Source organism: Mixophyes fleayi, chromosome 2 (assembly GCF_038048845.1).
Source record: "Mixophyes fleayi isolate aMixFle1 chromosome 2, aMixFle1.hap1, whole genome shotgun sequence".
Taxonomy (NCBI): Eukaryota; Metazoa; Chordata; class Amphibia; order Anura; family Limnodynastidae; genus Mixophyes; species Mixophyes fleayi.
The window spans coordinates 150,026,225-150,042,408 of NC_134403.1; the positions used below are offsets into that span (position 1 = coordinate 150,026,225).

General features: G+C 41.7%; 1 protein-coding gene across 1 annotated transcript in view; it reads left to right on the plus strand.

Annotated features, from left to right (window-relative positions):
* The first annotated feature begins 3,331 nt into the window (after positions 1-3,331).
* Positions 3,332-16,184, plus strand: part of RNF149 (ring finger protein 149) — a 54,043-nt gene continuing 41,190 nt past the window's right edge. Inside the window, exon 1 of the mRNA XM_075200229.1 lies at positions 3,332-4,068. Within this exon, the coding sequence (XP_075056330.1) occupies positions 3,639-4,068 (430 nt within the window). The 5' untranslated portion in view covers positions 3,332-3,638. The remainder of the gene's footprint in view (positions 4,069-16,184) is intronic.

Here is a 16,184-nt window from a genome sequence, read left to right on the forward strand (position 1 = left end):
GCTAAATGTGTATAGAAGAGTCAAAGAAACTATTCAATTGGTCCAAACGCTTCCCCAAGGCGGATGACCATGCAGGTTCAGATTGAGATGTAGAGGACTGTACCTGAGACAAGTCATGCACCAAACCGCCTGAGGTCCCAGTCTTAATAATTTCGCTAGAATTTGCAGAAACAAAGCCAGAATCCACTCCAATTACAGTGGAATTTGTCTCTGCCTGTCTATTGATAAGCTGGGTGAGCATAGAAACAGACTGCGCCAAAGAGGAAACCCATACCGGTTCCTCCACCACTGGGGAAGGGCCAGCCCGGGTCTGCCCGCCTTGTGCTCCCGAATCACACTTTGCACACACACAGCCTCTTTGTCCACTTGTCCTACTGGTAGTTTAGCAGAACATTTAAAACAAGAAAAATATTTAACGCTGACACTCTTTCCTTTGTCAGACATTTTATATATATAACTCCTCTCACAAATTAAATATAAATTTCCTGTACTTTCTTTTTTATTTCTTTTTTTTAGAAAAAAAATAGCTTTTAGCAAATATAATTAACTTGTGCACGCAAAAAAAAAAAAAAAAGGTTACCAGCCCTTCTTTCAATAGTGTAAGGGTGGGAATAGGGGAACAGGTCATGAACTCAGAAAATATACATATATATATATATATATATATATATATATATATCCCCTATGGGGTACTTAGCTTTTTTAACAACAGAGGACTCTGAAGAGGATCCTGAGGGGAGAAGTCAGCAGAGCCCTGACAAGCAGACTGTGTCTGATCGAGTCGCTGCCCAGTCCTGTCAGGTAGAAAAGGGCGGGAAAATCTCCCTCCTCGGGATCTTCCACTGAGCAGCCGGCAGTCTTAAACTACCTCCGGCTGTCTTCTTTGTCATAAATAAAACCTCGGACAGTTCAGTCCTGTGAGCATATATTGTGCCTCTCCTATTGCTCACTCGGGACTCCTTCCGCATCCACAACACCTCCTGCGGCTATAAAGATCCGAGCCCTCCTCCGCCTCAGCGGTGGACTTGGTATCTCCCAACTGTCTGGTCCTCAGACGGAGTGCAACACTCTCTGCCTTATGGCAGTGTCTGACCTGCGGGACAGAGTGATGACAGGCGCTTAGCGCTGTCACCGATCACTAAATACCACACAAATCATGTAGTTTCTTTTTTAAAAAAAAAATAATTTCTTCTTAAAGGAACGGAACTTTGTTCCATTATAAATATCTATGAGGAAAAAAATGTTAATAACATTAAAACCTCACCTACACTCATTTGAAAACTAATAAAAATTAATAAAATCTAACATTAAACAGCAGGTACTGCTAAGCAGTACCAGACGCAGCCCAACTCCTTGGGCCCTTCGACATAACTGGAGTTTGTGGGATTGCTGAGGGGAGGAGTCAGCAGCAAGTTTAGTTCTTAACTGGTTAAGTGCCAACTCCAACGCCCTCAGACAACCCCAAGGTAGCAGTGTCCCCCAGAATGGATGATGGAGAAAATTAATTTTGAAATGGGTTCAGATTTTTTTCTCTTAGCTGTCATTTTATTTTTTATTGTCAACACCACTGATAGAAATCTGATTGTTTTCCTGCAATGAGACACCAGTGTCAACACTTAAATAGATTAGATGTTTCTCCCACAGCGACTTCTGTATGAATTAAGCACGTAACCGGGATGTGGGGGGTCATATTAACAGTGCACCCCATCAAAAATTTCTTCCTCCTGTTATCCAATGATTTCCTACAGCTGTCAGTGGGACAACTCCTCCATGATAGTTTTTTATACTGCAAAATAGGACTGATGCTGACAAGATGCCATATTCCATGGCATCTTGTCTTCACCAACTCACTAACAAGATTATGCCACTGCTAAATATGCCAGGTCTAACTTGTTGCATGTATGCTACAATAGTTGCACCAGGTTGTACATGATCTACTGGGACATCTATAAGGACAGTTATTACTCACTTCTACCATTCCCAGAATTGCCAAACAGTACAGTAAATCTTGATATGCCTAATGTGCTCTATTTATAGGAAATATAACTGTTTATAATAGTGGGCAGATAGGTCAGTTCAGTCAGATAGGTCAGTTTACTGTTAACTGGACACAAGTTTATTAAAAATGGTGTGTTTAAGTTGCATTATGCTGAGAAATATAAAGGTATTATGATGTCTGCAGTCAAGAAACATGGCTTCCAATAATACAAACTTATTCCAAAAATGTTAGGGATTTTGTAGACAGATGGAGTAGTTTTGCAGTAGTGCACACCATAAATAATCGTAACGAGAGAAATCACCTATTTATAATGTATGGGGACTCTATTATGTATGCTTACATTTATTATATAGTCCCACCATATTATGAAACACTGTATAGTGAATATTTTATTTTTTAACATCATACCTGGACTATTGGAGCTTACTAAATTTTCTAACACTAGGATCCATTTTGTCAGTACTGTATTTTAAATCAGTGTTTTGATGTTAAAAGTATATTTTTTCCCTAATATTACAGCTATATATAGTATGGTTATTTTTTTTAATACAAAACAGAAAATATGTCAAAATGCATTTGACAAATATAGTTTTTGACGTGCCCTTACTTTGTTATAAACAGAACTGCCTGTGAACAAAGTGCAAAATACTGAACAAGACAAATGGCAATGGCTCATGGTGTAATGGCAACATTCAAATGTCTTGAGACAGAAACTTTTTACATGTTTCAGATTGCCAGCATGGAATGTGTTAAAATATTTAAGAGTTTGATTGAGAGAGGTTGGAGTTCCTGTTTGGACATCTTCAAAAGGCATTTATCAGTAAACTAGACACATCTTCTCTTACTCGGATGAGGGAACACTTGATTGACAAGCAGCCACCATTCCCACTATCATCATCACCATTTATTTATATAGCGCCACTAATTCCGTAGCGCTGTACAGAGAACTCACTCACATCAGTCCCTGCCCCATTGGGGCTTACAGTCTAAATTCCCTAACATACACAGACAGACAGACTAGGGTCAATTTCTTAGCAGTCAATTAACCTACCAGTATGTTTTTGGAGTGTGTGAGGAAACCGGAGCACCCGGAGGAAAAACACGCAAACAGGGGGAGAACATACAAACGCCTTACCTTCTCTAATCACCTATTAACAGATTTGTAACGCGCGTCTATTGACTTCTACACTAGAGACTAACTAGAATGTGATATCATATATTATAATGGAGATTGTATAGATCAGAACCACCTGCACCTTGCACATCTGAGACAGTACAGTGATGCTGGAAGTGTATGGTCGGAGGGCTGTGCTTCTAGGGAAGAGGAAAGGGAGGAGTCGGTGTCTGTGAAGGGAAGTAGAGCAGTAGGAGGAGAGGATTATACTGTACCTGTGTAATTAGACCACTGACAGACGGATCAGACGTCCTGGTACTAGAGCTGCGGGGACAATACAGAAGGAATGACCCAGGACAAAGAGCAGTGACAGCCCCCATCCATCAGTATCACTCGGACATTACCAAGGATCTGACCCTTGTGTCCGAGTACAGTTCATGCCAGTTTGGCACCAGTGAGCAGGGTCAATGCCCTCCGCAGTGTACTGACAGCCCAGAGCCGGGTGTATTGTGCTGTGCCGGGAGGATGCTGGGCTGGCTGTATGTGTGCTCAGTGCTGTGTGTCCTGTACCCCGGCTCTTCCGGCCGCTCTCTGGAATGGTTCACAGCCCTGGTCCGCACGGAATACATTGAGCCTCTGACTAACACCACGGTGCAGGGCACCACTGAGAGCGGCCGCTATGGGGACAGCTCCCCCAAGGAGAGCGTGCATGGTCTGGTTGGCTTTCCTCGGGATCCAGCGCACCTGGAAGGATGTCATCCCGACACCCAGTACAACGTCCCCGGCATGTCCACCGAGGCAATGGAGGGGGGTGATCCCTGGATAGCGCTGGTAGCTCGGGGTGGCTGCACATTCAAGGATAAAGTGGTAAACGCTGCTCGCAGGAAGGCATCAGCTGTGGTTATCTACAACGAGGCGAAGAGTGGCAATGCCACGGTGCCCATGGCTCACCTAGGTATGCAAGGGGCATGTAACGCTGCCATCTGCCCATTCTTCTCACACCTGTTGATTATTGTTTTTACTGTATTGAATGTCGCGTTGTGATTGGAATGTGTTCCCCTGACATACTGCTGCTGCTCTATGCATGGGAATATATATATATATATATATATATATATATATATATATATATACACATATTTATAATTTGTGAGTTTTGGGCATTTAGACAACAAACAATAATTCAAAAATGATCTGCCTGTGTCTGTTTGAAATCTAGCATTATAGTTAGGGTTGCATTATGAAGAAGGAAACATAATATAAATAATACATTTTAATGCACATTTGTTCACAGAATATAGGGTGTTATAATAATATAGAGGGGACTATTTAACTTTAATTAAAATTCTTAATTTATTTTTGATCACATTTAGCCAAAATCTCCCATTTCAAATGTAACATTGTGTATTTCAATTTAGATCTTTGTCTTGCAGTAGGATGAGGATTGTATCACCCAGCATCAGTGTTCCCCCCATATACCTGTTCCTGGTTGTCAAGCAACTGCTGACAAATACATCTAGGATTACTCAGACTTTTTATCTAGCAGAAAATTAGGTCTAGAGTTTAGAAAGCTCAATGTTAGGAATGTATAAAATAAATAATAATAATAATGCTAAAATTGTTCATTCCCTTCCCCCTTAACATAGTGGTGTATAATATATCTTAATGCACATTTGTGCTAAAATATTACTTTTATGTGTGATATGTATTATTTAACAGTAATGACAGGTTTTCCACTGGACAAATATAAGTTAAAACTTGTGCAACATTAAAAGGACATTTTGTCTCTTGTTCAGTTTATTTCTCTATTTTTTTTTTAAGCTCAATCATAAGCAGCTTGTAACAAACAGGAAATGTGATGGATGGCTTATCTTTGTTCACTGGGTTATTATGGACAACACATTTTGACTGTTCATTAAGATAACTAAACTTAATATTTGTGATCGCTAGAATCTTTTACAGTTTATTTAGCACAGTTTTATAATGTGCTTGTGGCAGAACTAATATATGAAGTACAAAATACAAGTGTTTATAATACATTTCTGTTTGAACAAATATGCCAATTGTCTGCCTTGAAAAATAACAAGTAGCACACCCACAGTCCTCAGTGTTATAACTATTCTGACTGTAACTTATGCCCACTGCCTTTTTTTGATGATGAAGGGAGCATAATAAAAAAAAACCTGAAGACTATTTGTGCAGAAGGACTACTTTTACTGCATTTAACAAATATCGACATGTCTGTAGCGTTTTGTTTGAAGGTTTGTTGCTTTGTAATAGCCAACACAGAAGCTTCCTCTGACTTTAATATATACTAATCTGCACAAAAATAACAAACACATATAAATATTTCAGTTAAAATAAACTGAATATATCAACAGAACCAGCAACTAAGTAGTACAAACCAAATGATCTTAAACATAAATAAATACATAAAATACAAACACAGCAAAAATCTAACAATGGTTGTTCAGTAGTGGCATGTTACCAGCCATTAGTTATTCATTTGGTGAAACTGAATGTCAATACAGTTTTTCTTAAAATTGCAGAACTTGAGCTTGTAGTGAAGCCTTAAGTTTTATGTATTGTTTCCTAACTGTGCTTTTGTCTCTACGTGCTGCCATGGTTGTTTGTGACAGTCACATTTATTTGAACTAAATGTGGGATTTAATAATATATGACTGTGAGTTGGTACTTATGGATATATGACTCCATGGAAACCCTTCTTTTTGGTGCACTAAATGAATTGTGATGCAGTGGATCATCAAGTGTTACATACCTATAAGAAATGTACACAGTAGTGAAGTTGACAATTTCAGGTAAATAGTGCTTCTGATTTTATCATTGGGCTGTTTAAACTGGGCCTGTCACTTAAACACAATAGAAGTTTTTATTTTGTGAACTGGTCTTGTATGCAGCATTTCTATTTGCTAGGAAACTGTGATATCACTGACTCATTGCCTGACAAAAGGCCTGACATATATTCATCAGGTACTGCTTCCTAGTGAAGTGATAGGCTGCTTCTGCATGATTGTTAGAGCTGCACAGTCAGTAACAGGTCCACCAGTATTTTTTTCTTTACTTACACTTTAAATATGTTTATGTTTTATTTGAAAGTAAACAGAACAATGATATTAATATTATTAATATTTATAAGGCGTCACAAGGCATCCGCAGCACCGTACAGAGACAAACAAAATTACAATACAATGGGAGACAGTACAGTAAACACAGCAACTCAGTAAGCTCAATGCACAGCTAGAGAGGGTGGGGAAGGGGGAGGGAGGATCCACAAACGACGGGGCCCAAGAAGGAGGGCGCGGAAGACAGGGAGACCCCCAGGGGGGAGGAGGGAGCGAGAGTGGACGTGGGGTGGAGGACCCTCGAGGAGGAGGGCTAAGTAGCTGGAGAGCAGAGTTAGAAGTGGTGGAAACAGGAGGAGAGATGGCCCTGCTCAGAGGAGCGTACAATCTAAGGGGAGGGGTGGACAGACAGAGAGACGCAGGGGAGAGAGGGAGAGTAGAGGGACAGAGGCAGAAGATAAGGTAGGAAGTTAAGTGGGAGACAGAAAGGCTTTAAGAAAAAGGTGGGTTTTTAGGGCCCGTTTAAAACTGGACAGATTAGGGGAAGTTCTGATGGAGGGAGGGAGCTTGTTCCAGTGGAGGGGGGCAGCGCGGGTGAAGTCTTGGATACGTGCGTGGGAGGAGGTTATAAGGGGGGAAGAGAGGCGACGGTCAGAGGCAGAACGGAGAGGGCGGGATGGAGCATGAATAGAGAGGAGGGTGGAGATGTAGGGCGCAGTGGAGTTGGCGAGGGCCTTGTAGGTGAGTGTGAGGAGCTTAAAGAGGATTCTGAAGGGGAATTGGAGCCAGTGAAGGGCTAGGTAGATGGGGGAGACAAAAGAGAAGCGGCGAGAGAGGAAAATAAGCCTAGCTGCAGCGTTAAGGACGGATCGAAGGGGATCGAGATGAGAGTGGGGGAGGCCAGTGAGGAGGAGGTTGCAGTAGTCCAGGCGGGAGATGATCAGAGAGTGGATAAGGCATTTGGTGGCATCTTGGGAGAGGAAGGGCCGGATGCGAGCGATGTTGCGGAGCTGGAAGCGGCAGGATTTAGCAAGAGAGAGGATGTGGGGGCCAAAGGAGAGAGAGGAGTCGAGGATGACACCAAGGCAGCGAAGTTGGGGGACAGGGGAGATAGAGGTGTTGTCGACAGTGATGGAGGGGTCAGAAGGGGATGGGGTATGAGAGGGAGGAAAAACTATGAGCTCAGTTTTGGCAAGGTTAAGTTTGAGGAATCGAGAGGACATCCAGGAGGAGATGGCAGAGAGGCAGGCGGACACCCTAGAGAGGAGGGAGGGAGAGAGATCAGGAGAGGTATAGTTGAGTGTCGTCAGCGTAAAGGTGGTAGCTGAAGCCGAAGGAGCTGATGAGTTCACCCAGGGAGGAGGTGTATAGAGAGAAGAGTAAGGGTCCCAGAACAGAGCCCTGAGGGACCCCGACTGGAAGGGTGGATGGGGGGGAGAGAGACCCAGAGGTGGTGACAGAGAAGGAACGGTGAGTAAGGTAAGAGGTGAACCAGGACAGGACTGGGCCGGAGAGGCCCAAAGACTGGAGGGTGTGAAGGAGGAGGGGGTGGTCAACGGTGTCAAAGGCTGCAGAGAGGTCAAGGAGGATGAGAAGGGAGAAGTGGCCCCTGGCTTTTGCAGAGAGGAGGTCATTGGTGACTTTAGCCAGAGCAGTTTCAGTGGAGTGGAGGGGGCGGAAACCAGACTGGAGAGGATCAAGGAGGGAGTATTCAGAAAGGTAGGAGGTGAGACGGCTGCAGACGAGCCTCTCGAGAATTTTGGAGGCAAAAGGGAGAAGAGATATGGGGCGATAGTTCGAGAGAGAAGTGGGGTCGAGATTAGGTTTCTTAAGAATGGGGGATACGAGAGCATGTTTGAAGGAGGAGGGGAAGATGCCAATGGAGAGGGAGAGATTAAAGAGGTGAGCGAGGTGGGAGCAGGTGGTGGGGGAAAGGGAGCGAAGAAGGTGGGAGGGGATGGGATCCAGGGGACAGGTAGTGGGGGGGGGGGGGGAGGATGAAATGAGAGAGTGGACTTCCTTTCCGGTGGTGGGACGGAAGGAGTGGAGGGGAAGGTGGTTGGGGGGGGGAGGACAGAAGAGTGGGAGGGGTGGAAGAGAGAGTGGAGGAGGAGATTTCAAGTCGGATGGCCTCGATTTTAGAGGAGAAGAAGGAGGCGAAATCAGAGGCAGTCAGGGAGGAGGGAGGGGAGGGGGCCAGGAGAGTGCTGAAGGTGGCAAAGAGGCGGCGGGGGTTAGAGGACTGGGAAGAGATGAGGGATTTAAAGAAAGATTGTGAGGGCAGAGCTGTAGGATGAAAGGATGGATTTAAAGTGGAGGAAGTCAGCCAGGGAGCGGTATTTTCTCCAGTGACGTTCGGCGGAACGGGAGCATTTTTGGAGGAAGCGGGTAAATTTGGAGTGCCAGGGTTAGGGTTTGGAGCAGCGGAGGTGGACGGAGTGGGCAGGGGCGACCGCGTTCAGAGCGGAGGTGAGGGTGTGATTGTAGAGGGAGACCGCCTGGTTGGGGCAGGCCTGAGAGGAAAGGGGAGAAAGGAGGGTATCGAGAGAGGAGGACAGAGAGGCAGGGTCAAGAGCGTCGAGGTTGCGTATGGACAGAGTAGGTTTGGGCAGGGGGAGGGGAGCAGAAGAAGAGGAGATGGTGGTCAGATAGAGGAAAGGGAGAGATGGAGAAGTCGGAGAGATTACATAGGTAGGAGAAGACAAGATCAAGGGAGTGACCAAGGCAGTGGGTAGAGGAGGAGGTCCATTGGGTGAGACCAAGGGAGGAAGAGAGGGTGAGCAGTTTGCTGGAAGCAGGGTAGGTGGGGTTGTCGATGGGGATGTTAAAGTCACCGAGAATGATCGAGGGGAGATCGGAGGAGAGGTAGTGAGGAAGCCAGCTAGCAAAGTTGTCAAGGAAGAGGGAGGTGGGGCCAGGGGGGCGGTAGATGACAGTGATGCGGAGATGGATGGGGTAGAAGAGGCGGATGGAGTGAGCTTCAAAAGAGGAGAAGGAGAGGGAGGGTTCAGGTGGAATGACACGAAAGTACAGATGGAGGAGAGGAGGAGGCCAACTCCACCGCCTGGGCGGGCACCAGGCCTGGCATTTATGTATGTTTTGTATGTATGTTTTTGTAATAATTTTCAAAATACTATATATGCATGTCATGGGCTTGACATGTAAATGCAGCGAAAACACCTAGTATAATTACACCTCTTATTAGGATAATCTGTCCTGGAGATAGATAATGATATTGAAACAAGTTTTTGAACTGTATGTTATTGCGTAAGCCAGGATTTCCCAAACCCAGTCCTCAGGGCTCCCCAACAGTGCAGGTTTTCTGGATCACATGTGACATAATTAGGACCACCTGTGAATCTGTTACAATGTGTCAGTCAGTAATGAATACACCTGTGCTCCAGCAATGAGATATGGAAAACCTGCACTGTTAGGGAGCCCTGAGGACTGGGTTTGGGAAACCCTGGCGTAAGCAATAAAAATGACATTGATTTAAAGAGGCAGTCCTCCATTGTATTCTTATGGACACTTTAAAGGGGAGCTCTGCACACATTATTTAAAAAAAAAAAAAAAAAGTATAACCCTGTCCCCCGACTGACAGTATATTGATTTGTAACCTCTGGTTATTAACATTTGTGCTGCCTTCTGGTAGAAACACAAGCATATATTAAGAGAGCAACTCCTCTTACCAGGTCTTCTGTTTTGATTCACTATGTAATATGAAAAATGTGTTCTCCAGGAACATGTATGCTTGGGCATGGCTTATGCTGTATGCTCACTCCAGGTTTCCGTCAGCTTGCATAACATGAGAGCTGTGAAGTATAGAGGAAGCCAGCCCAGGAGTGAGCTATTTACTCTGACAACTTGGTCTGTTGAGCTTTCACAGAGCTCTGTACACCTTGCAGAGAAATCATAGTGCGCCAAGTAAAATGCTCTCTCGTAAGGCACTGTGTATTTAAATAAAAAAAAAAAGAGAAAGTAAAAGAAAAATTGTAGGACCCGGTGACAGGTCTATTTTAATCTTGTTTCTAATATAGCTAATTGTGTATTGTATCCTTCACCTCCTCTTCCTTTGCCTGCCACCTCCATTTTCTCCTATTGTCTCTCACCACCCCTCCCTCTAGAATGTAAGCTCCTACAGGCAGAGTCCTCTCTATCTATTGTCCCACATCTATCCATTGTCTGACTCCCTTGTATGTCCTGTCATGTATTTTGCTACATCCTGTGTGAGTCCCATATCATTACTCACACTCATCTGTGCTACTTATGTGTATTACCTTATCTATTTGTTACTTGCTTCTGTATCCTGCGCTACAGAATAATACAAATAAATAAATGATAATAAATAATAATAATTGTAGGTTTCAGCTGCCCTGTGTCAATGATGGTTTGAAAAGCTACTAGTCAGAGCTTTTCAACTCCCTTACTTCCATGTTCACTACAATAAATCTGACAGCCAGCCACTACTACACTAGTTGTTTACATTGTTGCAACAATGTTGGTGCACTCTGCAAAATAAGTTAACCCCTGGTGCTGTAGAGATGCTGATCAATTATAATGTTGGTTGTCAGCTATAAGGCAGCATAAAAAATAATATATGAAACTATCCTTTTGTTAATTTGAGGATTTGAGCTTAACCAATGAAAAACAAAAACATTTTCAGTAGACGTCACCTTTAAGACCCAAGACCATAACATGCTGTTCTGTAATAGCAGTGAAATTGAACTGAATTGGATGGTTTTGATTTATTTTAATGTCACTCGCTGAAGCTGTTTGCGGGAATTTTTTCAGCAAGACATTTTCATATAGAACAATTGTTACCAGCTATAAAGTAATTCCACATAGAATAAATATATATCTTGTATTTAAATAGAAATTAAGTACTTTTGAAGCATGCATAGTTTTTAATGTTTCATGTTAAATAAGTGTGTGTCTAGTAAGTATTTACAATTTCTGTCCTGAAGATGAGGTATTTCTGTATTACTGTTTGTAGTAGGTGTTTGTCCCTAGAGAATAGGCAGACAAAGCACTTTGTGTGTGTGTGTGTGTATGTGAACAAAGGAAGAGCAGTAAGAAAACATCTGGGGGTTCATGATTCCCTGACCTGAATTCGTGGATGCAGGCAAGAATATAAATGTACTAAATTTATACAGTGTTGTTTCCTAGTCGTACCCTGTCCTAGATGTTAGGGGTTAAAAGGATATATATATATATATATATAATTATATATACACACAGCACATTTCTACAGATGTCCAATTGTATGTTGTAGGTTTAACTGGTGAATAAATAACCAGAAGTTTGGATATTGAGGTCACTGCAGTACTATGCTTTACATCAGTTCTGTCCAACTTCTCCTTTGCAGAAGGTTGTTATTTTTTGGCCCAGGTTAGTGGAAGGTCAGATACATAATATGAATCACTCTTAGTAGTTTCAACCATAATATGATTAAAGCGCCACAAATGCATAACAATCAAATCATACTATTAACAGTCCCTTTAATTGTACATACATTACTGTCCAGGACACACACATTCACAAAATATTTATCCTGGAAAAACACATACAGTTCCATTATATTTTATTCACACAATTAACATTCTCTAATTAAGATGCTGATTAATACAAGCATGATGGGTCATACAGACAGCTACTAAGACAGGGAGCAAAATAGTTGTCTGACACCTCCCAGTGACAGGGCAATTACTTTTATTTGCAAGGCAAGCCCTGTTATTGCCTGCAGGAATGTCTGGAAATCCCCCACCTGCTTGTTGCATGTTGACCTTCATGTTCCCCATTCCACTGTAACTCACTCTTGCCCCCCTCTCCTTACATTGTTTTTAAGCAGTGGGTAGACTAAGGGAAGCCCCAGTCATCACACTCCATCCATGCTACTGCTCAGTGTCACTGATGAGCAGGGTGCTAGATCATGGCCACACGAATATATTGGCCTCTGTCATGATTATGGTCTAATCAGGAAAACAAGAATTAATTTCAGGGGGGAGAGAGTGAATTAATTATGGTGGGGGGACAGGGAATGGGGTCTGAATTGCAGGAGAGAGCTGTGGTGGAAAAATTATTAGTAGAGGGGAATTGTGGTGGGAGAAGTAAACATGGAATAGTAGTTGGAAATGAATAACATGGGTAGGGGAATTTGTGGTGGGTAATTAATAAACAGGGATACATGTATATGTTCAGGCTTATTTCAGAAGCTGTGTAAAGCTGACATCAGGTTAATATAGACATTTCCATATATCGAAAAGAACAAGGTTATACAACTTGCATTTAATGATTTTACAAGTACACTAAGGTGGTGTGCAGAAGTCCCTAAGTAACACCCAGAATAATGGTACTGAGCAGCTGTCCATGCATACAGATTAAGGGCATTATGTAGAATTGGATGCAAGTGCTTTTGAGTAGCGTAAAATAAGAATTTCACTAGTGCACATGCCCATGACAAAGACTTGCGCTTGAGTCTGTGTGAAGAGTTAGTCACACTTTGCATACACCATTCCTTATGTTTATAAAGACTGATTAAGGAAGGCAAGGGGCGTGCAAGCATAGGCCAAGTAACATAAGGACATGGTCAAGTAAATGCAACCGATGTAGAGCTGGAAGCAGACGCAGATACGCCTGTCAGGAGACAGATCTGTCGCAGGTGCTCTACCCTGGTGCAAATTTATAATGAATACAATCAGCTGAGATGTGTTGGACCCCGCATACTATGTAGAATATGCCTTTGTTCAGACGCAATTTACTCCTGCATTTTAGATTGAAATTGCGTCCAACTTTACATGAGGCCCTAAGATTCTAGATACTGAGTTATATCATGCATACAGCACAAGTGGTTGTGCATATAGAGTAAATATGGCCAAATGCAGAGGACTATATCTGTCATACAGAGCTAGAGCAGCGATAGTGCAGTTATCCACTCATATACAAATATAACCAGACAGAAAATGTCATCCAAGATTAAAAAGCAAACAACAAAACAGCAGTGGAACTGAAAAAATATATACAAATAACGCCTGGCATTAAACATTAAATTTGGCATAAGAAATAAGTAGCATTATATGCACTGAACAAAATATAGTGAGAATTATAACAAAATACAGTACAGTAGAAGTTGTAGTGCTTAGTTATCGGTGCATAAAATTCTCAGAAAATAAACCAAAATCTTTTCAATATTTTGGTGATCAGTGGACACACTTTCCATGGACAAAACCCTGATCTTTTATCTCATTACATTTAGTAATTGCTAATAATCACTACAGATACCAATAGCCAGAGATGAGGAGCACAGATTGAAAGAATTACGTTTTATGTAGAACGGGAAGAGAGTCAGAAAATGCTATGTTCAAAGCACAGCTGCTGCTAGCAGTATGAAATGACTTTAAAGGCCTCAAATGAATTTTTTGAGTGCAAAAATGTTTGGATAATTTCAGATAATCTGATGATAGTAGCCCATTTGAACAGAAGCCCCCATGCCGAGCAGGTATTGCTAGGATCAACCACCGTGTACATGAGAAATAGCAATTAAGACAGGAAGGGTCTCCTGCATAGTTAAACATTTCTGTAATATTAGACTTTTTATGCAGGGCTGGGCAAGGGACTGTAGCGTAGCACATTGCAAGTACAGATAGCAGCCCTTAGTGCCTTTTTTACGACTATAAACTTTCTGACCATCCCTGGGATCAGGGAATATTTTTTTGACAGTATCTAGCTATCATATGACACTGAAGTGCCATAGCCATTGTCGTTCTCATGGTTCTGACAGTGTAAACCTGTGAACCAGTGAAAAATAGTTCCCTTAAACTGCTTACACTTAAGATAACATTTCTATTACCTATCACTATAGCAGAGCAAATATTACAAACCCAAACCTTTTCTTCCACCATATCTGACTGTTTTGGATGACAGATGTTCACAGATCTCAGGAGGTGGTGGTGCATTCATTTTGCTGCACTCAGAAAATAGAGTAAGACAATACTTATTGTGTGAGAAGATGCATTCTTTATTATTTAAAGACTACAGGATCCTGGAGAAAACCTGACCGGCTCTTCCTTTAGTAACAGGGAAGAACACCCCACTGCATGTAGAGATATCAGACATATCGGACAGGCCATCTGCTTCAGCTGTGTAGAAGTAGATTACACGTGTCCTAAGGATCTTGGGGTGCATTCCACCAGAGCTCTATTAGTTTCCTGGGTGGAAAGATCTTCAGTGGAACAGAGTTGCAGGACAGTGAACATTTGGCTTTTGATTGACCTTGACCTTCAGGCCATAGTCTTTTCCTCCCCTGAAACATTACACATGAGGTACCAAGTGAGTTGTGAAGCCCATAGGCAAAAGAACAGGCTTGTGTTTCAATTTTGATAACTATTCCTTTTTATTTTGAAAAGAAAATGTTGTAAAACACGTTTTATTGGCTCCAGGCCCAAAAAGATTGTTGTATCTAGTAGCATTGCATCAGGCCAGTCAAAGCTTCAAAAACGTGGTACCGTTTCTAATTCTAATAAAATTGCCATTTCAAAAAGTGGAGGCAAACTGCAGATAATCTATGGTCTTGATACATTTACCCTTTTGGGGGTTGTGTGTAAAAAGGGGACTATGTCTACATGGCATATGTCTTGTAAATAAGATGCTCGGTGGTACTGCCTGCCAGCTTTTTATTGTAATACTGTCTTAATTATGGTGTTATTTTTGAAGTGACTGCAGCTAATAGATCCCAAAGAGCCCTTGTACTTGTGTACATGATCCACAGCTTTCACATTAAGTTCTTGTACTTTCAAATGCATATATAATCACCTGGCTGTTCACCAAGCCATCAGGATCAGATAATAAAAAAAAAAAAAAAAAAGTGAGTGAGGTAGATGGTCAAATAAAGTAGATATAGGGCTAGATTTACTAAGCTGCGTGTTTGAAAAAGTGGGGATGTTGCCTATAGCAACCAATCAGATTCTAGCTTTCATTTATTTAGTACTTTCTACAAAATGACAGCTAGAATCTGATTGGTTGCTATAGGCAACATCCCCACTTTTTCAAACCCGCAGCTAAGTAAATCTAGCCCATAGTCTTAGGAAAGTACACTAGAGCGAGAAATGGTATAACCAGTTACTCTGCCAGCAAAGTTCCTCTATTAGTCTCAGTACATACTGGTCTGCGTTGATAACATGGTGTGTGCCAAATCTCCATGAACCAGAAGGCATAGCACTTTTTCTTTAGTAAGTAACTACTTTTACAACATTAATTTTTAATGACTTTGGTTATTCTGAATAATAATGGGTCAAAAATAAAATATTGTGTCTGTTCCTTGTTATTATGTGTGAGATGCCTGTTATTGTCACTCTGCAGAAGATGGCCTATGAAGATGGCCCTGTTCAGTGCCTGGTACATTATGATTTGGAAAAGTGTTATTTGTTTTCCAAACAATATGACCACTTATCTAATATCTTGAGAAAGTTACATAAATAAGCAATTACTCATAACAGTCAGATGTTTGCATTGAGCAGTTGTCCACAAATTAAAGTTACAAAATCCAATTAATCCTATATAATTGCGGTTTGAGATTAATACATAATTCCCATGTAAACCTTCTGGTTCCTGTTTTAAAACTGCTGAAACCAGTGAAATATGTTATTATACCCCTGTTGGGTTAATATGTGGTTCACTTATTTGTTGACCAACCCACCTGCGCTTGTGTAGGAATATCCTTGAATTCAAACCATTGTTGGCTCTTAATGGCCAGAAAAAGAAATGTTGGTCTATGGTATAATTTTTATTCTAAATCTTTAGTATTCTAGAATGTATCACACGTGACATTATGGTTAATATATAATGTTAAATATAAGTGTAGTGATTTTGTATGTACACAATTAAAATGTGGTAATATAGCATATAATTTTCATATTAATTCATATATTGGTTTATACAAATGTGCACTGTGGCAGTGGTTTCCCTTTGGTATAGCAGATGGATTGATGGAAGG